General features: G+C 37.0%; 1 protein-coding gene across 2 annotated transcripts; it reads right to left on the bottom strand.

Annotated features, from left to right (window-relative positions):
* Positions 1-1,035: 1,035 nt before the first annotated feature.
* On the bottom strand, positions 1,036-27,282 carry pfdn1 (prefoldin subunit 1). Of its 2 annotated transcripts, none has more exons than XM_051878339.1 (4): positions 27,118-27,281; positions 26,319-26,485; positions 26,140-26,224; positions 1,036-1,488 (listed from the first exon to the last, which is right to left on the bottom strand). In XM_051878339.1, the coding sequence occupies exons 1-4, from the start codon at positions 27,148-27,150 to the stop codon at positions 1,405-1,407; spliced, it is 369 nt and encodes a 122-aa protein (XP_051734299.1). In that variant the 5' UTR covers positions 27,151-27,281; the 3' UTR covers positions 1,036-1,404. The 2 variants fall into 2 exon arrangements, with proteins under 2 accessions (XP_051734299.1, XP_051734300.1); XM_051878340.1 differs by lacking the exon at positions 1,036-1,488 and adding an exon at positions 22,749-23,548 and having other exon boundaries at positions 27,118-27,282.
* Positions 27,283-27,865: the final 583 nt, after the last annotated feature.

Genomic DNA, 27,865 nt, shown 5'->3' with positions numbered 1-27,865 from the left:
ACAGATACCGATAGTCGATTATTCAGAGTGATATCTGCCAGTACCGATAACAATAGTTTGGGGGTTCTAACTTTTATACCTTCTCTTAAATTGATAATTTCATTATTATTAAAAATTATATTTTTGAAAGAAATGCAAATAAAAACTTTATTCTCTCCATTTCATCAACTTGTTTCAGAGTAACTGATATCAGTTATAAACAAACTCATTACTCAAATTGGTATTAACACACATTAACTAAATTCTGAAGATTAAATTAATATTTCTCAACTTTCTGAATGTTATATATATATATATGCATACATATACATACATAGAAATCTTTTTAAAAAATCTCATAAAAAAGACAAAAGAACAAAATTACTAAACCTAAAATGAAAACTGAAAATATAAAAAGATAATTCAAAATATTATAAATTGGCCTGTTATAATAGTATATAAATAATACTACAATGACACTCAAAAAAAATAGCTTTACTCCAACTGAATATTTACTTTTAAAGTGAAAGTAAATGTATGTACATATTTGACAGGAAAATAAAGCTGTGAATAAAGTATTCATGAGTGCCATGTATAAAGTTGAGGCAAAAGTAAAACCTCATAGGGTTTGACCTCGTCAATTACAAAGCTTCACAATTAGAAAGATCCTTTATTTATGCAATTCAGCTCCATACTGAGGAAGGAGGATATCAAGCAGACACACATCTGCATCACGAAGGAGTGAGACACAGACAGGCACACAGGAAAGACACAGGAAGGGCTGTCTGGAGAAGACTTAAACAGAAGTCTGGTGTATTTCTCTTTTCCAGCTTAAAGGCTGTTGCCTGAAAGAAAAGTTTTCACAAGCTTATGCAACAAATTTTTCTATGAGGATGAGAAGAGGATGTCCAGTGAGATCGACAGGAAATGAGTGACGTAGAGGCACAAACACAAACACGGCAATCCCCAAAACACACAGCAATCAAAGTACCACATCACTCAGATGATATCTAAATTGCTGTCTGTGCTCTCTATGACACACACATACACACAGAATTTGCTGTCTTTAAACAGTCACCTTTATTACCATGTTAACACCTGCTTACATAAAAAAATGTTTTGCATTATTACAAAACCGTAGAAAAAAAACCCATAAAGAACTATCGAACAAAACAATCAATAACTTAAAAAGACTTACAGAATACTCAGGTGTTAGATGTCACAGAAGTCCGTATTAGACAGATGGTCAACAGTACATTCATTTTTAACTATTAACCTAAATAAACTTCCTGTGTTCAGCTGACAAATGATTCCTCGGCTGTCACGAGTATTCTCCAATACATGCAAAAGCATGTTCAAACTAAGGGCAAGGTGTACAAAGGTGATGGAGAAGGTTTTTCACGTGTGGATGGGTGTGAGCGTGTTTTACTGGGCCCTCCTGGACATCAGCATCTCTCTGATGTTGTCCTCTGCGTCTTTAACGCTGCGCTCCAGGTACGTCTTCTTTTGCTGCAGAGAAAATAGAGGGGGAAAAGACAAAATTAAGTTCGCTGTAACCTCACATTCAGAAACATCAAAAGGTTTTTCTTTCTGAACACACCCTTTTACTCCCCAAACTGCATGACAGAGTTGTTAAAATTCTTTAAGATAAGATAAGATGATGATCTTTTTTTCGATTGCATTCAAAGACGCTCTTAAGACGAATTAAACTTTGATTTCTCAGGTTAAATAAGGTTAAAGGATTCTCATTATCTGTATATGAAAAATGTTTTTTGATCAGAAAAGACTAGTAAGAGCAAAGTTGTTGCATGCTAGAGAAAGTGTGAATGTATTACGCAACGTGTGCAGGATGTGTAATCACAGGCCAACACCTGGTTAGCGGCCGAGATACTGTAGAGTAACAGGCCTCTACCTGAAGTCTTCCGACAATGTGTTGCAAAAGAAGTGAGTCAAATGCACAGTGTGCACACACACACACGCACACGCACACACACACACACACGCAAAACCTTTGCCCAAGGCGATGTGGCACCATCTCATAAACACAATAAATAAGAATTCAGCAATTTTCAACATAACACAAATGTTGTGCGACATATATAACATTAAAAATCCACTTTACATCAACCGCCGCAAGGGTTTTTACCTTATATCCCAATTTCACATCTTTGAGTAGTTAAAAAAGAACCAAAAGTGTGCTGTATTTTCATTTTAAGTAGTTGTAGGTCGAAACGTGGCTTGTGGGCTGACATCTCTGTAATGATTTAAGTATAGGCATGTGTTTACATCTGTAACCAAGCATTACTGCACATTAGCTCACTGCTGTCTGGGAATCCCACCCTTCCTCCATCCCCCCTCAGTCACATATGACTAGCCTAATGCAGCTAGACTAAATATGACAATAACCTTAAAGGGATAGTTCACTCAAAAATGTCAATTCTGTCATCATTTACTTCAAAACATAAATTTTTAATGAAACATGAGAGATTTCTGTCCAAAGTCTAACTTTGATGCTTCAAAACTTTTATAAAGATTGTAAAAGTAGGATTTAAGATGCGGTCGCATTTACCGTTGCTCAGCAAATTTTTAGCTGACAAAATCCAGTCATTTAAACAGGAATTCTCTGTGAGAGCGTAATACAGTATTTCCCCATGCAGATTTCGCAAGTGGTTCAAGTTGGTCAAGTGGATTCGGCGAGTTAACCAACACAAAGCTGCTCAGTTTTAAAGTCTTTTGGTCAACACACCAAATCTGTGTGACCAACTGAACCCAATCCAAAATCTTCATATGCAATCTGCATATCATAACTTTATCAACTTTTTGAAGCGCTTGTCAATGGAGGAACAGTCAGAAATCTCCCAAGTTTCATTAAAAATTCCTTCATTCCTGTTTCAAAAGCTGTTTTTCCACCACCGTTCCATTCCGTGCCGATCTGGACCAGCTGGTACGGTTACGGTTCCGTTTCCACTGTGGGGCTGATAACGGCCGCTCTTTGGAATGTAATATAAAAGCGTCAGTCGTTGCCTTGGTAATGCAACTGTTTACTTATGATATGAGATGTAATAATGACCACGTTATGGCGGATGATTAGATATTTCTTTTAATTTTATTATTAATTTGTGTTTACATCCTTCAAATAGAGCACTTAGCCAGCTCCGGAGAAACTGGTAGCCAGGCAACAGATAAAAAGACCAATCATGTGTGTCGACATCACTTCACGGATTCTACCAGCACGATTCAGAAAACCATGCCGAGAATTCCGGGTCAAGAACCAGGCTCCAGTGGAAACACAACTGGAACGGTTCCTTACCATTCTAAGAACCGTTCGGCCCGACAGTGGAAAAGCGGCTAAAGATGAACGAAAGTCTTATGGGATTGGAACAAGTGTGCCACACAAGTCCTGAAAAGTGAAGCCAAGATGTTCTGATCGTCCCCAGATGGCTGGATGCAGTACAGCTCATAAATCCCACCCTCTCCATGTAACCAAATGGGACATGAGACAAACTAAACAATCAAATTACACTTCAAATAAAGATGGATTTTGCCATTTTAGGCAGTTTCAAGTGTTCGTATTTTTTTAAAAATAATTTTGGGTTTAGTTAGTTATTTGATGCTAAAAAACGGGGGTTTGATGTGATGATTGACAGCTGAGATTGACAGCTTCTCTGAGTGATGTAGTCACTGAGGCACCGATTTTTGGGAGGAGATTGGAGGTTCAATTTTAATTTCTACATTAACTATCATAACTGTTTATTTCACACCGACATAATGAGTTTTTCTGCAGTAAACTGTACTAACAGATTCTGCGGGAGTGTGGGTGGGGCCTTGATACCGCGGCTCTACTGTTCACAACTGCGCAGACTCAGGCTCGAAGATGTCAGCGGCATATTTGGACATTGGCGGCTTCACTTTTCTACAATGGTAGATAGTGAAGGTGCATCTTCCAACTTTTTTTTTTTAATTTTTTTTATACAGACTATGTTTTGGAACACAATGAGGGTGAGTAACTGATGACTTTTCATTTTTGGATGAACTAGCCCTTTAAACTTGTGGTGGCTTAGCACAAAAAGAGCAAACTACCTATTTCTGCTTTACAGAATTTGGTTTCGTTCACTGGGTTTTGAATGCATTGTCTTGTTTTCCCTAATGACGTGATTCATGTGTTGACTTTTGCATGAAAACAGAGGTATTCAGTTTATTTACGCAAACAGATTTTCCACTCAAATTACGCCAAATGTGTCACAAACATGCAAAACAAGGACGTGGAATGACATAAATATCCAAACTCTGTACTATAAAAAGCAAAAGTCAATTGTTCATTGAAGAAAAAATTTATTTTTGGAATCTCATCCGGCCTGTTTACGTACAAAGCTGCTTGTGTATTTAGTTTTTTTTTTTACCTGCCTTTATAGATGCCGCTGATACAGGTTACCAACATGTTTGCTTGTTTTTCATGAGAGGGCGAGGTTTGATGAGTTTTTCACACCATGGCATCTGTTTTGTGATAAGTCTACATGCCATAGTGAGGAAGAAAATATTCCCTGAGCATGCATGATAAGAGATATGATAACAATTGATATCAGCTTACCCATACCTCCCCATTATAGACATCATTGGAAAGGCAGAGGAAAGGTCACAAAAATATTTCAGAGGGCAGAAAATGACACAGGAGGGAAAACAATGGCCAACAGGGGTGTGCAGAATGTTATATTACCCCCTCCATCGATCTGATAGAGGTGGACTGTGAGTATTATAACAGACTTGTTTGGCTGCCTTTAAATATATTTTCTTTTCATCCATTAAAGGGTTAGTTCACCCAAAAATGAAATTTCTGTCATTAATTATTCACCCTCATGTCGTCCTAAACCCGTAAGACCTTATTTTGTCTTCAGAACACAAATGAAGATATTTTTTAAGAAATCCGAGGGTATCTGATCCACACATAGGCGGCAACGACATTGTACCTTTTGAGGTCCAGAAAGGTACTAAAGTTATCATTTCAACCTTACTATTATGAAGCGACTAGAATACTTTTTGTGCGCAAAAACAAAACAAAAATGACTTTATTCAACAAACTCGTCTGTCCCCTGTCATACTGCTACGCTATTTTCGTTGCAGAGCTTCAGCATTTATGTCTGAACACGGGCTCAGTATTGGCTGGCTCCTGCATCAGCATCACACGCATGTGTCGTGCTGCTCACATGACCAGAGCCGTCCAATACTGAGCCGCCGTTCGGACAAAAACACTGAAGCTCTGCAACAAAAATAGCGAAAAGAAAATACACTCTGATTTCATCAAAAATATCTTCATTTGTGTTCCGAAAACAAAGGTCTTACGGGTTTGGAATGTCATGAGGGTGAGTAATTAATGACATAAATTTCACCAGTTTGATCCATGTATTAATTCTCTCTTTTGAACTCTTTTGTATTAAATGTTTCAGAGTTGCATACTATGGTAACTAAAAATCACATGGGTCGCATGTTTGGTCTCTATGAATCTTCGTTCTCGATTTGTTAATTTAATTACATTTTGCTAACTCTGTGACACATTAGTATTATAAGAATGTAGAAAGTTCTTCTCTCAAATACCCAGTCCAATGTCTTATGCTAATATCCTGTACAAATAGTTGTAAACGTCGCTCCAAAAGGAACAACTCCTTATTGGCTAAGTCACCTCCAGAGGGTGTGACATCTTCACACTTTAAAAATCACTGATCACAAGACACGGCGGTTCCTTTACTGAAAAAAAAAAAAAAATGCTAATGTGAAGATGATGCTGATCTAGAAGTCTTCTGAAGACCCTCAAGCTTGTGCCAGGCTGCGGCCTTGTCTTTCCATTCACCAAAGATCCTCTGAATCCAACTGGTTTTCTTTCATCAAGACAACATCAGCAAAGATCAACGGGAGCCTCCACAAATTGCATCAGGACAGTTTAATTCAAATGGGCGAGACATGCAAGTATCAAACTTTATTTGACACATTAAGTATCCTAATTTGCTACATATATGTACAATACTATTCCAAAGTTTGTGGTGAAAGAAGTGTCTTAGGATCACCAAGGCTGTATTTATTTGATCAAAAACACAGTAAAAACAGTAATACCGGTTTTCTATTTTAATATTTATTTTTGTAATGTCAAAGCTGAATTTTCAGCATCATTACTCCAGTCTTTAATGTCACATGATCCATCAGAAAACATTCTAATATGCTGATTTGGTGCTGAATAAGCATTTCTTATTTCTAAACATTTGTTTTGTGCTTCTTAATATTTTTGAAATTGTGATGCAATTTTTATGTCATTGCTTGCTCATTTCTTTCAAAATAAAAAAAAGGTTACCCCAAACTGTTGAACAGTAGTGTTTATGTTTTATGGTGAGTTTTCAGTTTGAACTGAATATAGACTGCAAAGTAATGGCAAGGAAGCATGTTTTCATGTGGAGTTGTCCTCATGGGCTGCATGCAAAAACAAAAAAAAGTGTGGCCTGTGCAGTCTGATTCCCAAGCAAATGACTCTTATGAACTGGTTCTTTAAATAAATCATTCAAAAAGACTTAGAAGTTACTGGTTGAAATCAGTCCAACACATCCTTCAAGGAATGAGCTCACTGTTTAGAGCCAACTGTACTGAAGAAGATAAAAGTTTATTCCAGTGGTTTATTTACTGATTATCTCATTTTGGGTGGGGCAGCTATTCTATAAAAAGAGGACTGGTGCACAAGCTGAAAAACTAAAGGGGAATCCTCTGTGAATCATATGCAAAAGACAAGAAGCTCCATATTTACATGGAAAATCGGTGGGATACTGTTGTATCGACTACTACGTCCGTGTTAGGGAAGCTGAAACTAGCCGCTAAGTGTCTGCAGGAACAGAAATGATCCTAACTCAGTGGCACTTGCCTCCTACACAGCTCTGCTGAGCCAAATGCGAAACAATCAATCTTTTGACTACATGAATGTCCAGTTTGGTATATGTATGTGTGTGTCTTGCTCACTTTTGGACATCTCCCAGGGCCCCAGACTAACTTTTCCACTGGTTGCACTGGTGCTACCAACTTTCTCGGTTGGTCGCACAAGCACATGATTTGGTCGCACCTTTTTTTTTTTTTTTTGCTACAACATGGGATTAATCAATGCATGCTGATGAATAGTTGTCTTAATTAGCATACCCTAATTTTGCACTGATGTAAAAAGAAAGACTGACAGTGACACGAGACCTCACGCTCACTCTGCCCCGAACCGTTATGAATGCCTGTGTGGCTATGCGCATTTTTGAATTAGCGATTTAAAAGCGAGGTGCAAAAGAGGGAAAAACTCTAACTAGGGGAGAATAGCCGGTTTGCCGTAGTCGATAAAACGTGACAGATTAGTTAATTCTCTAATGCAAGTGCAGGTAGGCAAACACAGATTGAATGCGTGACTCGCACTTGCACAAATGCGACCATGTCCGTGTATCAAACTGCCCCCCCAGTGGTGAACCACTGAAATTTCAAAAAACTTATGAGGCAACGAAGCCTCGTTTACTGAAATCACGTGACTTTGGCAGTTTTATACATGCTCTGAACCACTGATTCGAAACAAAAGATTCGTAAAGCTTAATGAAGCTTCATCTTGCTGGCAATGCAGGCCTCACTGAGCCATCGGATTTTATCAAAAATATCTTAATTTGTGTTCTGAAGATGAACTAAGGTCTTACAGGTTTGGAACGTCATGAGGGTGAGTAATCAATGACAGAAAATTCATTTTTGGGTGAACTAACCCTTTAAATGCTGATCTCTTGGATAAATCTGTCAATGAAAGCTAGACTCAAAAAAATGTTGTTTGCTCAAAAAAAAACAAAAAAAAAAAAAAACATAATTTACCACTTTATTTGCAAAATATTAATCTCCAATGTCTGCTCTCACTTCAACACAACACGCATGCATCATGGTCTTCTTATGAACACATTGGAAATTAATATTTTGTAAATAAAGTGGTAAATTATGTTTTTTTCCACAAAAAAAAGCATTGCTTTATAAAATTGAGGTTAACCCACTGGTGTCACATAGATTACTTTAACAATGTCTTTACTACCTTTCTGGGGCTTGAATGTGGTAGTTGCGTAGCTGTCAATGGAGGGACAGAAAGCTCTCAGATTTCATTTCAAACACCTTCATTTGTGTTCTGAAGCCTTACAGGTTTGGAAGGACATGAGGGTGAGTAATTAATGACAGAATTTTCATTTTTATGTGAACTAACCCTTTAACATATATGGTGAAAAACTGTTTAACATAACATTATATGTAATTTTAGAGTAAAATACTGTCAAATTCATGTTTTGAAGTACTATAACTTATGGTGGTAAAAAAACTTTTTACGTTAGCATTCCCAAAAGGCCCCACGTGAAACATCACACATGATTATATTTTGTTTCAATTGTTTTGTTTTATCTTACTATGGATTAGTAATTATTAGCATTATTTTTGTTTCATGTGTTACACTGATGGTATTTGTGTGCACTGTCTAACCATGAGTATTGATCATGTTTTATGGACAGGCCACTTATGATAAACTTAGGATTAATCATCATGTGTCTTTTCTGTTTTACGACCTGTATTATTATGGTGGTTATAAGTATTTTAAGGTACAATGCAGATTTGGGTAGTTTAAGTAGATTATATAATGGTATATTAACAATGTAATATACGGTAATAAAAATATAGCATCACATAATACTTGTACCATTGTCATCATTTTTTACAGTGAACTGCCAGCCACAGTGCAATCACACCACAAACACATAGGAAAACAACAACATTCAGTTTTGAAGCTCTAAAATACCTCAACATTAACAATATAATATTAAAGGTCATCTCAGGACCATAATAAAATGTTAAAATCCTAAAGTCATTGAAAATAACAAAATTATATATAAGATTAATCAATGCACCAAATTTTGCACTAAACTGGTTATCATCAAAGGTATGAACCCAACAGCTAATGGGGGATTCCCCATTGCCCAAACACATTGTGTTATGGAAACACTACTCTCCATGCGGATAATGATACCTCAGAAGATTGACCTTCCCAGAACAATGCGGAAGAAGGCACAAAGAGAGGTCTTGTGGCTCACTCTTCTGTCGTTCTGTCTCAATCGGGCTGCAGAAGCCTTCATTGTTGTGGCCTGAATGGATCCTCTCATGGGAGAGAGGGCCGCCCATAGTGACTTCTGTCAGAACACAGATGACAGGGCAGATAGTCTGCGCAGACACTGCTGTAAAAGAGCCCTTTGTTGTTGCCGGCTCCGCTACAAAAAGGCAGAGGTGACGCTTCTGAAAAGCGTTGACCTGCCGCAAAGGCCGACAGAACGGATGAACGGCAAAGAATAGCTGCAGATTTTCACGTGCCAAGATTCCATTTTAGCAAAATCAAACATAAACAACTGCCAATGGAATGTTGCTGTAGCAATATATAATTCTAGAGAAAAGAAGGTGGAAGATGCCTCTGGGTGAAAACACAAACTGGTTTTGAGTTGCAGAAACAAAAGATGTATTCTTAAAAATGCCACTGAAACAGGAACTGTAGCTGCACCTGCCACACAACAGGCAAAAAAAACTGTCATGCACTGTTCAATTTTGAGATTTTGGGATATTTGCGTTTACGTCTGTAGATTTCAAATTACAGTACATTTAGAGCTGTGAATCTTTAGGTAGAACGCAAATTGATTCGATTAATGTTTTTCGATTCAATTTAAGAACAATTTTTGCAAATTTACAATAAGATTCTATGTTATTCAATTCTGCATTTTTTAAGTGCATTCACAGGATTATTTAAATGCTTCCCCAAATATGTCTTAAGCCGGGCTCAGACTACAGGAGTTTTAGGCTGATTTATCGCTGATTAAGCCCTCCTGACAATCTGAGATAAAATCTTGTCCAGTACCTTGCTCAGTTACTATGGCCCAGATTATCTGGTAATGTGAGGTATTTTCAGTTCACATATAAGGGTGTGTTCACACTTGGCAGGTTTGTTTCGATTAAAATTAACTGCTCTGTTAGTGCGGTTCATTTGAATAAGTATGAACGTTGCCATCCAAACCCTGGATCGCACCAATCAAGCGGACAGAGACCATTGAAAAAGTGGGTCTTGGTGGTGATGTCACCAGATGTGACCCTAAAAAGGACAGAATGCTGAAGTTTACCTGTTTTTACTCATCATAGGAGCTATGTTGCCCATTACAGTTCGGTACACTCTTAAAAATAAAGGTTCCAAAAGGGGGTTTTCGCAGTAATGCCATAGAAGAACAATTTTTGGTTACCCACAGAACCTTTCAGAGAACATTTCTTAAAATACCCATGTTTTTCTTAGTGTGAAGATCATTTTTAATAATCTAAAGAACCTTTTTCTAGAAAAGAACCTTTTGATGAGCCAAAAGGGTCCATGGATATTAAAGGTTCTTCATGGAACCATAGATCCAATAAAGAAGCTGTTGGATGTTCGGTAATTTCGGTCGCAAAATATGTTTTTTTTTTTTTTTCGTCATTAGGTTCAGTCTTAAAAATGACAGTGTAAATGCTAAGCATTTTTAAATCAGTCTGAGCTATAGAAATGTATCCACATACTAAGTAAAGCTTAAAGGGTTAGTTCACCCAAAAATGAAAATTCTGTCATTAATTACTCACCCTCATGCCGTTTTACACCCGTAAGACCTTCGTTGATCTTCGGAACACAAATTAAGATATTTTTGTTTAAATCTGATGGCTCCGTGAGGCCTACATAGGCATTTCCTCTCTCAAGATTCATAAAGGTACTAAAAACATATTTAAATCAGTTCATGTGAGTACAGTGGTTCAATATTAATATTATAAAGCGACGAGAATATCATGATTCGACACGCTGATTCATTACGCTCCGAATCTTCCTGAAGCAGTGTTTTGAAATCGGCCATCACTAAATAAGTCGTTATTTAGATTTTTTGGCGCACCAAAAATATTCTCGTTGCTTTATAATATTAATATTGAACCACTGCACTCACATGAATTGATTTAAATATGTTTTTACTTTTAGTACCTTTATGGATCTTGAGAGAGGAAATGTCATTACTCCCTATGTAGGCCTCACGGAGCCATCGGATTTAAACAAAAATATCTCAATTTGCGTTCCGAAGATTAACGAAGGTCTTACGGGTGTGGAACGGCATGAACGTGAGTAATAAATGACAGAATTTTCATTTTTGGGTGAACTAACCCTTTAATGTTATGAGATTTTATCTATTTCCATGACTTTATCAATGGTTTGAGCAGTTTGACTCCAGACTATAGTGCTATTGTGAGAGAGTTGTCATCTGATAATCTGATATCAGTGGCCGTCCTGAGGGGAGAACAAACACGGGCTGCTCAAAAATGGGTACGGACGGAGAGCGAGTAAAGAGTGCAGCGTGTATCTGTGAGGGAGCGAACGACGCCGCAGCGTCTCCATTAATTCGAGCATGTAACAATTTAATGCTTATATATTTTAAAGAAGTGAATTGCTATTGAATGGTGATTAATTTGATTCTTAGCATTTTAAATGGATTATTGACAAACAAATGATTCATGATTCAAAAATCCATGTTTCAAGATCAATGCATATGCATCATCAGGATTTAATAGATGCATCCAGAAAACGAGGGAATCGTTACACCACAGTACATATCTTTAAAGGCCATTTACTCAAAATGAGTTTTTTTCTTCTGCACTGGGCCAGAAATCTCCACTTTACATACACCAAACTTTTAAGTTTTATTTCTATCTATATTCTGAAGGGTTTTGCTTATGTCATTTGCCTGATTGCATACAACATTTTATTCCTAAATTTTCTTGTTTATGGGGTGACAAAAAGAGATCAAAAATCCTTTCTTTAAAAACCTTTGAGTCTAATATGTCCAAAAAAAAAATAAAAAAAATAAACATGAATTTTGAATCTGGCTTTCTCCAATGTTCAGATTTCTAATCTGGAAGTGTTTGCAAATTAGTGCATATTTAATAATATAATGAATCATTTGCAATTTTAAACATTTCGGAAAACTTGTAATACAAAAAAATGTTTGCAATTCTTAATGTAATCATTCAAATGGGGAAGTATGGTGATCTAGTAGTTCATTTTTACCCTATACACCTGGGATGTCTTGCCTCATATCCTGCAAAGAAAAACTATAGTTTCGATTGAATTTACTATTTAATTACAGTAATACCTACAGAACATTAAAAGGGCGAGGAATCCATGAATTTCAGTGGCGGCCGTGTGGTAGACATCTTAAATGACAAGACAAAGTCCACTCTCTGCGTTTGGGTTTTTATAGTCCATTATAAATTCATGTTTCATTTGATGTTTACACAGTTTCCAGGTTACAGGCTTATGGAAAATCAATAACCTCCCACTATCAACAAGCAACCAATATCCCCCAATATATGACTATGGAGAGTTTCGGGGTCATTTGATCCATTGTTATATAATGTTTGTTAATCTAGCTAAAGTGACAGTCTTGCAAGCATTAGAATCTGTTGAAAACTAAATCAGTAAATAGCCCCTTTCACACATATAGTCTTTACTGGTAAATTATCTGTAAATTACCGGTAAGAGATCATGTATGAACAGGATCTCTTCAAAAATACCGGTCAATTGGTTCTGGCAATTCACCAGTGAGGGAAGTTGTAACCAGTAAATTACCAGTAATGTGCACTGTGTGAACACAGAATGAAGATTACCGGTATGATCACGTACGAAGTTAGAATACGCTGAAGTAAGAAGTCTGCTTTGGGCCAATCAAAATTCTTATGGAGATGATGTGATTACTCTGTGCTGTTTACAGTAAGCTTTTAGCACAGTAAATATGCGCTAGATGATCGTCTTTGACCATTGCGCCACGTCTCGCAGCTTTTTTAACGTCACGCTCGAGACCCAGCCTTCTTTTCCATTCATCAGCGTTGCAGCTCTGCAGTTGAATACAATTAAGAGCAAAAACGCATTCTGTTTGATCATCCGTTATGCCTGTCAAAAAAATGTTGTCAAATTGAACAGATATTGAAACTAAAGTGCTTCTCCTCATGTGGGTGAATGAAGACAACGGCACAGCATTTAAAGATCATTTCTGATGACATCACAGAATTTACTGGTATTTTGCTGCTGATGTGTGTGTGACGTCTCTTACTGGTAAAAAAAACCCCAGAACACCGTCGCTTGTGAGAACAGCACATTTGTGTATTTTTGTATTAACATTTGTATATAAAGTCATTCTGGTAATTTTACAGTAATTTAGCGGGATTGCTGTGTGAAAGGGGCTAATGACAGTTTATTTACATAAGTTTGGGGGGGTAGAAAAATAAAATGAAATTGCATGAAAAATTATTTCTAAAAATGTAAAAAATATTTCTAACCAAGCAAAATATATAAAAATAAAGATAAATCTTTCTTTTGTGGTAAGAGCAAGTCTTTGGAAATGGTTGTAAATTGTTACTTCAGAAATTGTTTTACTCACTATTTCTTGACTTTTCCCTCAATAAACTCCTAATTTACTGCTTATTAATAGTTAGTAAGGTAGTTGTTAAGTTTAGGTATTGGGTAGGATTAAGAATGTAGAATATGGTCATAGAGAATAAGGCATTAATATGTGCTTAATAAGTACTAATAAAGAGCCAATATTCTAGTAATATGCATGCTAATAACCAAATAGTTAAAAGACCCTAAAATAAAGTGTTGCCATTATTTTTAATACCGTCAATTATTTTGGATGGGCAGTCTTGATGAAAGCATAATTCTGTGCCACTGCCAAGGATACAAAGTCAAATGAGTTGCAGTGCGGTGGGTGTGAGGAGATCTATCTAGTGTCTCAAAGAAGATGTGGGCATGAAAGTGCCATGTAAGGAAATTTGTGCCCATGCACTGACACCCAAGCCATGCAACTAATTCTGCAGCATCTCCCTCCTGCTGCCACTGGAGTATTAATAACATGCTTCGTCCATCTTTACTGCAAATGCTAAGATTCAGGGAAGGGAGCTGACAGATCCGTAACAGCCCTGTCAACAGGTTTCTCTCACACACTTCACTACAGACTTCCCCCCGCTGCGGGCTCTAAGCCCACCAGCATCGTGGGCCAATTATGACCTCATAATGGAACCAGCAGTTGGGTTATTGTCACCCCAGGAGTCATCAGTCATGTATGGGGATCACGAGGGTGGTGAGTGGGCCAAGGCGCTGCTCCGATGCTGATGACATCATGTTACCTCGTAACATATTGCCTCGCATCCAGGCCGTGTGAATACAGAGGTCAAAGGAGCCATGAGTTCATTCGCTCCCTGAGATCTAAATGCAGTTCCAGTATGTACTAGGCGGAAAATGACAGCTATGTGTTTTGACTGTAGACGGGCGTTAGAAAAGCAAGGAGGCTTCTGAAACATTTGTGTGACTCAGGGGTTGTCTTTCAAATGCTAACATCATGTTTAGGACAACAAATGACTATGACTTTTGGATAAGCAGAAAAAGTTGTTGTGGATTCACAACAAATCTTTGTATAAAAAAAGGTTTATTTAAATGATGAGCATTATATTTAATTTAATTTAGACTTATTCACTTATATACACAAACATACAGTGCATCACGTATGGTAAAATATGGTTAAAATATGGTTAAAATGGTCCATGTGACTACAGTGGTTCAACCTTAATGTTATGAAGGAACGAGAATACTTTTTGTGCACAAAAACAAACAAAAATAACAACTACGCCAGAACACCGGCTCATTATTGGTTGGCTCCTGCGTAAACAGTGTACGTATGCGTCGTGGTGCTCGTGTAAAGTGTCGGCAAATACTGAGCCGGTGATCTGATGTAAACCCGGAAGTGCTGCACTGTGTTTACTACGTGAACAGCATAGGAGACTGACATGGAAGAGAAGAAATAGTTGAATAAAGTAATTTTTGTTCGTTTTTTGTGCACAAAAAGTCTTCTCGTCGCTTCATAATATTAAAGTTGAAACACTGCAGTCACATGGGCTATTTTAACGATGTATTTAATACCTTTCTGGGCCTTGAAAGTGGTAATTAAATTGCAGTCTATCGGAGGCCACAAAGCTTACAGATTTTATCAAAAATATCTTAATTTGTGCTCCGAAGATGAACAAAGGTCTTACGGGTGTGGAAAGACATGAGGGTGAGTACTTAATGACAGAAATTTCATTTTTGGGTGAACTAACCCTATAAATCATTGTTTAGATAAATAAAAGCTAAATAAAATCAGTTCTTCATATGAACTAGGGCTGGACAGTATGACCTAAAATCAAAATCTCGTTTAAATTTAACATTTTAATTAATTAATGAACGATTATTATCTTACGTTTTTTGCTTTTTTTTTTGCCCTGTAAATATGCTTGACTATTAATGGTGGGATATTTGTTCCTAATGAAAGAGTGCTCTGACAAAACAGCTCACTTTCAGCAGTTATTTTATCTATGGTTTGTAACATTTCTTACAGATTTCTGCTCGTTGTAAATCAGATACAGATAAATTAACACAGTACCAGTACATTTATTTTAATGCATTGAGAGAGCGATTGCATGAGTGAATTAGTCATACCGTCTCTCTATTAATTGTGAAACTGTGGGTTGTAAGTAGTTACGCTGTCTGTGTGTGTTGACTCTGCGTTTGAGTTCGCCTCAGTGTTGCTTCCATGCCACTGACTAGACAGGGTCGAGTCACGTGACTATACACGCAGTAGTATGTTTTTAAAGGGGAAAGTATTAACAGGATTAAAAAAACTATTCCAAAAAATGAAAATACTTGTATTTATAGATAAATACTGAAGTTTGTTTTGTGAATTAAACCCTGGTCACTATGGAATATGTGATGGTCACAGTGAAATTAAGCTGTAGTCAGTTTTGACGAGATACTTGCATCACATGCTGCTCTCTCACTCGCTCTCTGCCTGTTGAGGGAAGCCCTGGGCATCGTTCCAGATGTCACCAGCCCTGCATTTATTCACAATGATGTCACGGCCGAGCCTGGAATTACACCCAAACTGCCCAATGCACCGAAGCCAAAGACAGACAGGCCCAGACACGATGTAGAACACACACTCTGGGCCAGAACACACACAGAGCTCAGAAATACTGTATATGAGTGAACGCCCATGATCTCACAGCTCTCATTTACACTTCAGGTACACTTCCTTGCATCTCATTTGCCTTTTCAATGCAGTTTTCCTGCAAAATAGCGTTAAGTGAAGTAACGGATACGCATATGCAAAGTTGGGATGGGGATGAGTAATCAATTAGAGAGTAAATACGTTAGTCAAACTATGCAAATTGATTTACCTTGGCATCCTCCTTAACAAGGAAATACCTTTCCCACATCACTTTGACGTCAAATATGTGCAGTCCCACTCAAAACACAAATTTCACCAATTATTGCTTGATTAAAGGGTATTTCTGTCATTAATTACTCACCCTCACGTCATCATACACTCGTAAGACCTTCGTTCATCTTCGGAACACAAATTAAGATATTTTTGATGAAATCCAAGGGTTTCTGAACCACACATAGGCAGCAACATCATTGCACCTTTTGAGGTCTAGAGAATACTTTTTGTGCGCAAAAACAAAACAAAAATAACGACTTTTTTCAACAATCTGAACTGCTGTCATATGCTGCTGATGTAGTGAACGCAGTGTTTCTGTGTTTGCATCCAAACGCCGGCTCAGAATTGGCCGACGCTATTCACGTGAGCACCACGACACATGCGTGTTATGCTGATGCAGGAGCTGGGCAATAATGAGGTCGGTGTTCTGACGTAGGACCTGGAAGCGCTGCACTGTGTTTACTAGGTCAACTGCATAGGAAACTGACATAGAAGAGAAGAGATTATTGAATAAATTCATTATTTTTGTTTTGTTTTTGCGCACAAAAAGTATTTCTTTATATAACTTTCTGATATCTTAATTTGTGTTCTGAAGATGAACGAAGGTCTGGAACGACATGAGGGTGAGTGAGTAATTAATGACAGAAATTTCATTTTTGGGTGAACTAATCCTTTAATATCATATGAAACGATATATATGACATAAACCCTGAGATATGAGACATGTACATTGTATGGCAAGCATTATGCATAAAGCAATAAGTCGCAATTAACGGTAGAGAAGTTCTTTATCAAATGCAGCACTTATTCTGACAATACACAAATTCAGATGCCGCTAAAGTTTATACACTGTCGTTCAAACGTTTGGGGTCAGTTTTTGAAAGAAGCATCTTATGCTCACCAAGACTGCACTGTGATGCAAAGTTGAATTTTCAGCATCATTACTCCAGTTTTTAGTGTCACATGATCCTTCAGAAATCATTCTAATATGCTGATTTCCTGCTCAAGAAACATTTATCATTATTATCAATGTTGAAAACATTGTGCTGTATTATTTTTGTGGAAAACGTGATACATTTTTTTATAGGATTCTTTGATAAATAGAAATTTTAAAAGAACAGCATTTACTTGAAAAACTTGTAACAATGTAAATGTCTTTACTGTCACTTTTGATCAATCAAATGCAGTCTACATTTTATTTGGGTTTTTAATGTGAAATCCAGGTAGTGCATTTTTTTTTACTTGTTATTAAATCTCAATGTTTTTAATTTAAAACATTATTTACTACAAAACGTAAACCTACAAAATTAAGTACGCCCATGTCTATTACACAGGACCCACGGTTCAAATTATCAAGATGAAAGAAAGGATGAAAGAATGAAAGAAAGAAATCCGCTTTCTTGTATGTTAAAAGATGCTAGACAATGTTTATAGCCAAAGGGTAAATACTTGAATAAGGTCATGACTTGATAAAAAATGTGATGATCTATATTGTCAACATGGACTCAGAGCTGGAAAGAGATGAAGAAATGACTCTGCATGATTCATCAGACCCAGACAGATGAAAGGTAAACTAGACTACTGTACCTGAACTACAAAATGTCTTACATGTGTCTGTGTTTTACTGCATCACAGGTTCATTTCCTCTTTTTATACACTCATATCTAGATGCAATTAATCTGCACTGATATCTCACATTCTGCTTAAATATGTCCCACGCTGATGATTTACCACAATCATTAGTGACAATTACATCACAGTTGACATAAAGGGGGATAATACTGAAAGATGAGAAATTTACAGTAATTCACACGTTCATGGAATGATTTAAATTGTTTATTCAGTCTGATAAGACATTTGAATCATCCCTAAAGCTCTCTAAACCAACACTGTACTTTGTGAGATAAAGTTAACAGTATTTTTAGAACATGACTACAAATTCCCATCATAAGGAAATAAACACTTCCTCCCATTCTTCTCATGAACTTTTCCAAACTTGTCAAGTTTTAAAATACCTTTTTCCCTCACGCAAAATGCATAGAAGGATGTCTCATGGTATGACACCTCGATGACATGCTGTGCTGGTTTAACACTTTTCACCTGACGGGGGTCACATCTTGAGTTAGAAAAGGAAAATGCAAAAATGATAAAGGGAAGTTTTGAGCATAAGCCTGCTGCATTCCCCTCATGTCATGCAGTTTAAAAATAACTGCATTGATCTGAAATCTGTTTGAAACAGGAGGCTGCTGTGTCAGAAAGCAGGACCTCCCACGAGGCTACAGGTGGCCACATTCGCTTCTGAGGTTCAGGTAAACACCTAAACAGCTGCCTTTTCACTCTGTCATGAACGATGACGTCAGTGAAATGCATGTGAACTTTGTTTGAACACATTTGTTGTGACTGATGTGGCCACTACTCACAGGTTCAGAATCTGTTTCATGAGGCGTATAACTTTATGCTAGTGTTTTCACACCCATGGTCTGAAATGTGGTCAATCTAGGGGTGTGCGATGTTGACAAAAAATGCTATCTCGATATTTTCTGGGATTTTCTCGATAACGATAATTAGATGATACTTTGCTGAATGTGTTTATTGTGTTGGTACCTTGGCAGGTTTTGGGCTGCCGTGGCCAGCTGACTTGTAAAGTTTTTGATATTCTTCATATTTTGTGCGGTGGTTAGTTCACTGCAGTGACGGAAATGATCTTTTCCAATAAGTTTAAATTGATTTTTTTACCTTTTCATGGGCATTTTTACCTTTTATAAAGCCATTTTTAACCTAATTAAATGTATGCCTCATCGTGTCAAATTCTTACATTTAATCAATAAATTCAATTAGAACAATAAAAAAAAAAAACAATACGGCTGTTACCAATCAAATGAAATCAGTATTAACAAAATTAATCTTTGCAATGCAGAGGAAACACAGAAGCTGCATCTGAAGTGGCATTTATATGCATTTACACACTGTTTAATGCAGTCCAGAGCTGAAAAATACATTTAAACTGCAGTTACAAATGCATAAATAATGTTTTGATGTTATAAACATAAAACGTTGAATACCGATTGGCAGCAAGTCACTGTTAGTGAGTGAGTCATTGAGTTTCAACCGATTCATTCACATGGCTGATTCACTCAGGAACAAAGCATGATTTGACTGTCTTAAAGAGTGAGTCATTGAATCATTCATTCAAATGATTCGTTCATTCACCGCAGTGTGCTGCTCAGACATGCACATTTGTTGAGTCCTGTGGCTTTGTTTGGAACTATTTGTTGGCAAAACAGAGCGTTTGTTTATTGAACCGTTGTATCAAATCAATATCGCCTTTGTAATCATGCTGATATTTGGAGAAAAACGGCACTCTTCATGTGATATTGATTAACTATGTTAAATGAAATAAATATAAAAGACATACAGATGTACTTTTACCCCCTTACCTTAAATATTGGGTGCATTATAAATGATTTTTAATGGACTATATCACGCAGTGAAAGTGTGCACTCTAAATGCGTCAGCGTACTAGTCTAACCTACTAGACTACATTACGTAGTGTATGCGTGCAACTCTGATCGCACATCATTAACACAACAATCACGATATTATCACAGTAGAAAAAAAAATGTATTGTGTGACTTTTAATTATAAACAAGCCCGAAATACACCGGGACTCTTATTTTGAAATGTCTGTACTATTGTGGGCAGATCCTTCAGATGAGAGAGATAAAATATGCATTCTTACAACCGTCTAAAACATTTTATATAAAGGCCATGAATTAGATTCATCAGCAATCGCTTGGCATAAATGTGCGCTATTCATTGATTGAGAATCACTTTGAAGCAGTCTGAAGCACTGTTGCGCAAGCCTGTAGAACGCACAACAGCGCCGTCTTGTGACTTTGCAACTTGCAGCGCTCTTTGTGACATATCCACCTGCGTCTCTGCAGCGCACGTGGGAATGTCAGGGGGAGTAAACAGCTCTCGCGCACAAAAAAACGAACAGGTACGAAACGCGTTGGGCGAGGGGAGATTTTCCACTAGTTAATCGATCACGGATGGTTTCATTATCTTGGATGGATAAAAAAAAAAAGTATAAGAGGATAAAAATAATAAAAGCAAAAATGTGTCTCCAAATATACCTGGGCAGCCCGCCCAAGTAAAGTCTATGTGTGGGAAGCACTGGGTTGTCTGAACAGTGAGCAGGTTGGCGTTAAACCATGTAAGTGAGAAAAGAGTGCTATAATTTTCATAATACCATGGTCTGTCTTAAAACTCGATTCTGATTGGCTGGAAGGTGTGCAATAAAACCGTTTGATGCACAGGTAGTTCCAGTCATTTTAATCACCTTTCTAAATTAATGCGCTGCTTTCACTGAAGCACACACACATCACACGCACATCGAAGACAGAAATCATTCAGGAGTACAGAGACTTATCAATGCGTGACTTTTACTGATAAAATAGCTTCGCTACTGAATCGCTACATTATATTTCTTAGCAACGAGGGGGTAACATCACTGTTTTTGAAGTATTTGAAATCCGCAGCTTCGCTATTAGTAGAGAGACGCTGCACAAACATATATAATTCACACACACACCTCTCTCTCTCGATCGATAATTAATTCAAATAAATGATATAATTCATTCAAATAAATGTAATCTTACCACACTGCTTTATCTCTTTGTCTGATTTCAAAGTGGGCAGATATGCTAGATCAGGGGTGTCCAACCCTGCTCCTGGAGAGCTACCGTCCTGTAGACTTCAGTTTCTATCCTGCTCCAACACACCTGTCTGTAATTATCAAGCAATCCTGAACACCTTGATTAGCTGGTTCAGGTGTGTTTGATTGGGGTTGGAGCTTAAATCTGCAGGATGGTAGCTCTCCAGGAGCAGGGCTGGACACCCCTGTGCTAAATCTAACGAGCCATAACTGAAGAAAATAACTGATTTTAACCACTTCGCGTCGGGTGGTTCTTTGCCTCCACGTCATGCATTTAAATTGTTTAATGCACAGCCAGTCAATGATTACCCCTTACGTATAATATGTATTTTGATAAAAAAAAATCATTTAGTGTCAAACTTATACCACTGTTCAAAACTTTGTGGTCAGTAACAGTCTTTCATGCTCACCAAGGTTGCATTTATTTGATCAAAAATACAGTAAAACAGCAATATTTTAAAATATTTTAACAAATTAAAATAACTATTTAAATACATTTTAAAAAAGGGATTTATCTTCTGTAACATTACAAATGACTTTACTGTTACTTAGGATCAAATGAATACACCTTTGCTGAATAAAAGTGTTAATTAAATATAAAAATATACAACTTTTAAACTGTAGTTTGCCCAAGAAATTTTATTTTAGAAAAAGTATCTGTGATATAAATGTTAGTTAGAATCATAAGAAAAAGATATAGTAATAAGTATATTTCATAAACAATAAAATAATACAGCTTTTTTCAAAGAACAGTTCACTTTTAAATTTGCTTAGAGTATTAATTATAAAAATAATTAACTCAATTTTTTTTTTTTTTTTTAAATGCAATAGAAAACTGGGAATAAAGAAATCTGACTGATGATAAATAGTTTTAGTTATGGACCCTGCCTATATCATAATGTCTACGCTCCATCAAGACATAATTAGAAAGTGCTCAGAGAAAAAACAAAACAACAACAACTGAATTTCAAAGGAACTTCGAACCTAAGAGCTGCTAATTTAAGTAGGAAGCTGGTGATCTCAGAAAACCTGTGACAAAATACACAAATCAACACCCCACAAAAGGAAAAAATGATGATTTGACACTGAATCAAATGCATCAGTCATTTTCATAGAGGCCCACACGTAGATGATGACGATGGCATTTGTCGTCACAATTTCCTTACAATGAGGTCTTGGTAAGTCAAATCAAGAATGAACACAACAGCTCCTTCACAGAATATTTCAGACCACCTACAAAGTTCCAGTGCAAATTTCTCACTGACTATAATAACAGTCAATGGATTATGAATTACACAAAACAAAAAAGTATTTTACAAAAATACTTACATGTTGGGTTGGCAGTACATTGTTCACAAATAAAGACTTCATGCCAAATAAAGCAAATAGGAAAAAGGGAGGCAGAAGGATGACTTCTCTAATAATGTGATGTGTAGCATGTGAATGTTTGTGAGAAGATAAGTATATCATAAAGGCCATGTAGCTCATGTGGTTTTTACAATAGTGATGGGAACACTGTGATGTATGCCCATCATTTTAACCACACATACTCAGCTAAAAACAAACCTGGGGGCTTTTCCACCCACAAACAACAAGTGTGAAATTGCAAAACTGTGGGAGAAGCATGTTCAGGGGAAAAATAACCACACAAGCAAGCATGCTACAGTACTGACTGCTGTGTAAACAAGTGGTGAAAATCAAGTTTTTAATGTTACTCATATGTCTATCTGGTGTTTTTAACATGTTTTAAGACAAACCATGTGCAAATTCATAAGTCAACACCATTGCTGAGTATTTTCTCTTTAAAACTGCAGTAAACCAAAGACAGTCTCAAACCAGTGCTTTGAAATCACTGGTGTTTCTGACGTCACAAACTACCTAGTAACCAATCACGTCGACGTGCCGGCGGGCTTTAGCATATTATTAACTGACCACGCAAGAGAGCCTCAAAAGAAGGTTATTCCGGTATATCTTTCTGTTGATATGAAAAACCGGGTAGATTTAGCTATATGGCGGATGTATGATGCACATGATGTTATGATGAACTATATGCCTTTCTCCACTGACGTTCTGAGTTGTTCAAAGCGTTTCTTAGGATACTGATTGGTAGAAGTCAGCTGTGTGACTCTGAGATGAAGAACGAGAACATGATTTGTGTAACATTAGCTGTTTGACAACATAGTCAAGCAAAAGGCTAATCATATTAATCACCGTTATGTGTCCGGCATTGTAAAAAGTGGTACCATTGTGCAGCGTTTACCTCAGTAAGTTGACCGAGTGGATCTCGTCTGAGCTCGTGAGAGTGAGTGGAGGCGGGGCTAATTATCATATTCATAGATCCGTGTGTATTAAATGAGGCAAGGGTGTAGTGTTACAATCAAGCTATTTTAAAGCATTAAGAATTTTTTTCACAGGAAAAAACATTTAAATATGTCATTTTGGTGATCAAAGATGGGTTTCAAGAGATAAAATTATTGACTACAGAGTCCCCCTGCAAACACACACAAAAAAAAAAAGAAAACACACAAAAAAAAAAAAAAATTATAGAAGTTACCTCTGCATAAAAACACTATCTTATACATTTATTAGCATTAATTTATTTCAACATTTTATTCCTTCTTTAAATACATAGACATTTTATGCACTAACTCTAAACTTTCTTTCTTCTAATGGTTTTAATCATAATAGAACCTTGTAAAAAAGAATAATTCCACAAACTGCTTTCTTGTAATTTCCTAGTGTGGTTGGTATAACCACACTACAAATACAAGATACTAGGCCTGTTTACACCTGGTATTAACATCAGCCGTGGGTGACTTGATCACATGTGGTCAACCTAATGGCATTTAACACTTACACCACCACATACACTTCAAAAGAATCTCCTGTGACAGCTTGTGATCGTATTTCATCAAGGGAAGGGTCTTTCATTTTATGAGTGCATACATTACTAACTGTCACTGTATTAATCCATGTACACTACTCTTCAAAAGTTTGGGTTTGGTAAGATTTTTAATGTTTTTGAAAGAAGTCTCTTATGTTCATCAAGGCTGCATTTATTTGATCAAATATATAAAACAGTAATATTGTGAAATAATAATATAGTTTAAACCATTACTCCAGTTTTCAGTGTCACATGATCTTTCAGAAATCATTCTAATACACTGATTTACTGCTCAGGAAACATTTCTTATTATCAATGTGGAAAACAGTTAAAGTTCACCCAAAAATGAAAATTATGTCATTACTCACCCTCATGTCATTCTAAGACCTTCATTCATCTTCGGAACACAAATTAAGATATTTTTGATGAAATCCAAGAGCTCTCTGACTCGTCCATAGACAGCAATTTAACCACCACTGTCAAGGTCCAGAAACGTACTAAAGACATTGTTAAAATAGTCCACGTGACTGCCAATGTCTTTAGTACCTTTCTGGACCTTGACAGTGGTGGTTAAATTGCTGTCTATGGAGGAGTCAAAGAGCTCTCAAATTTCATCAAAAATATCTAGCCCAGAACACACCAAGCCGACGCCGACGAACTAGTGGCAACAAAAGCAGACTGCGGGATTGGCTCACGTCAGCAGCGTCTGGGTCCAAAGTTGCCCTGACACACCAAACCGACGCTCGACACCCGACAGCCAAGTAGCATGTCCGTTCTGCGCATGTGTAAGAAGAAATGCTTTTCCGTACCAGCAGGTGGCAGTAGCTGAACAGCCAATCAGAATGATCAGATGGCCCGACGGACCGACGAGCTCCGACGCCGATTCAACATGTCGAATTGGCCGAAAAAAAATCCGACCAGGACTAACTTCACCCGACGGTGCGGAACACACTGAGAAAACTTTGTCGGCCGACAAACAAAAACTGCCCGACGGCCGACCGTCGGCTTGGTGTGTTCCGGGCTTTAATTTGAGTTCCGAAGATGAACGAAGGTCTTACGGGTTTGGAATGACATGAGGGTGAGGAATTAATGACAGAAATTTCATTTTGGGGTGAACTAACCATTAATATTTTTGCGGAAAACATGTTTTAAATAAAAATATTTGAATGTTATGAATGTCTTTTCTGTCACTTTTAATAAATTCATGCTGCCTTCGCATGCTATCGGAAATTTCTGACTTCCCAATTCTGAAATCGTGATTACGAGCATGTCGCATTCACATGCTTTGTTGTCGGAAAGAACAGGAATCATGGAGGACACCAGGTTTATTCTTGCCTATTTATTGGGAAAATCTTATTAAAGCCAAAAAGATATTTAGCCTCCCATTCATTGACAACCATATAAACATTCACTGCGCTATATAGATATTTAGGAATTAAGAATTTAGGAATAAGATATAGGTATTTTCTGTGTATAAAACATAATACGCTTCAAATGATCATTCATACATCTAATATGCACTACTTTAATGACAAGACAAGGCGATATAGCTGTTGTGAAAAAAAACGAATAAAGAATACCAGTTACAGCAGCAATCGTTCTCCCCTCCGTCATCTTTAAAGTTTATGGCAGACCCAACTCGGGAACTTCCCAGTGGTAAATACAACTTGAGAGGACATTCATGTCCAATTTGTATCTACGAAACTCGCATTTACCATAATTCTGATAGCACATGAAGGCAGCATTAAGGCATGCTTGCAAAATAGAAGTATCAATTTTCAGATATGATCTATATTTAGTTTCTTAACTTTTCCCCAAAGAGAATTAGCAGTGTCACTGCATTTGGCAGAGTCAAGTTGTTTTGTTTAAACTCTATATCTATGGAATTCTACCAATTTTTTCAAGACACTACATAAACAGCAAATTTTAAAACCTATGTTGTTTTATCAATGCTTGATTGACAGATGAATAGGCAATTAGATATAATATCATTTAAACTACAAATACATTGTGTCACATGCCACACCTCTAAAATGTGGCTTCAGTGACTATTCCAAAATGCATCAGACCTTATTTACACCTGCATTTATTTAACATTGGCCACTTGTGAGAGATGGATGTTAATACCAGGTGTAAGTAACACAGTTTTGAGGTTCTTGACAGCGTGTAACAGAGAGATGCTAAAGCTCCTAACTTACCTCAAGCTCCTTAATCTTCTCATCTGCGGTCTTCTGCTTATCCAAAAGCTGATTGGTGATCTCACCTTTTGACTGTAAAATGAACCTGGAAAATTGAGAATGAGGTCAACATAATGAACATAGTAGGAAAAAAAGGTCTCATTCAGGCCCACATTTTACACCAACAGAAATGCACATACATGCGTCCTGCTCCCTCGAACATGCGAGTGGTGTCAGGGAGTGACGTGATCTCTGCATGCGTGAGGTTGGCGTGTTTCTTCATGCGGCTCAGCTGTTCGATCTGCAGGTCTGCCAGCTTCACCTTCTGCTGGGTGTCAATCATTTTAGCCTGCAACTCTGCAAAGGCCTGTGGCATACAGATGTGAGGATTGCAGTTTGAGTTGAATGAGATCTGCTGCAATATAATAACTTTTATCATGCCCACAAGCACATGTTAAAGCATTGTTTATTGGATGTGAATGAGTTATTACAGAGGTACCTGAGAGTGGGTTTATTCAATATACTACATACTCAAATATGAATGAAAGTGCAGAAATGTCAGAAACCTAAAATTTAGACTATACTTTTGAAAAAGATTTACAGTGGTAACCTAACCATAGACTTAACCATATAACGTAGTTACAAACAACTAGCAACAGTCAAAGTACCAAAAATTAAAGATAATAACAGACATATTTTGAAAGCTTTTTACACCATTTTATGTATGTATATATATTAATTTATAAAGGGTTTACAGTAGTTAGTAAACGTGTAAAAAAATATTGACGTTATACCAAAAATAAATAAAAAATTAAAAGGTTTCTAGTGCACCGAGGTTACATATTGCCATTTCACATTGCTTTTATAGTTCACATTGCTTTTATAGTTCTTTTATTCTGATCTACCTTGGTTTAAAAAACAAATTTATTCGTTATTTTATCATGACGAAGCAATAATCCCGTTTAGTTTCTGTGAATAAATCTGTAAACCGACGTTTACCTTCTTCAACTCGAGGTCTACGGGAGCCGCCATGATGCTGAGAGAAGAATGGGTCACTGCGCATGCGTGAAACAAAGAGCTAGTTGCAAAACCTAGTGAGCGACCTAGATAGACAGCATTTTCGATTTCGAAATAGCAGCTGAATCCCAAAAATGCTCTCTAGATAGATAGCACGGTAGGATTTTAGACACCACCTCAATCTCAAAATAGTGCAGCCTAGGAATGACAGTGCACGAGTTATTAAATAGACTTTTATATTTAATGTTAATGTGTAATGCTGATACAAAGGGATAAGTCACAAATGTTTCAAAAGCCAAAAGGTGACTCCCATTTATGCTGCCTTTTCTATTTTTACAGCCCATTTTGCATTACATCTAGAATGTTTCACCTCAGTGCAACATTGCTTGAGGAAATATTTGTAATTATTATCAACATGTTGTTTTGTCTTGTAAAGTCATGAATGTTCTGCACTATGGCTCCTGAAGATACTTTGTTTCTTCTGCTGTGCAAGAGACAAACGACAGTGAACCAATTTGGGACTTGAGCATACTAAACAAGATGAGTATATCAGCTGTATACATAACATTTTTATATCTTTACTCACCCCAGTGACACCTCAGTAGTATAACCTTACAACATACTTGTACATAACCAACATATCCCTACTCAGAGTACTACAATTTAAAAAAAGGGAAAACATTTACATAAGTTGACAAATATGCTGCCAGACCTGCATCTTTCCAATATA

The sequence above is a fragment of the Ctenopharyngodon idella genome, chromosome 21, assembly GCF_019924925.1.
Source record: "Ctenopharyngodon idella isolate HZGC_01 chromosome 21, HZGC01, whole genome shotgun sequence".
Lineage (NCBI taxonomy): Eukaryota > Metazoa > Chordata > Actinopteri > Cypriniformes > Xenocyprididae > Ctenopharyngodon > Ctenopharyngodon idella.
This window is presented reverse-complemented; position numbering and strand designations above follow the sequence as displayed.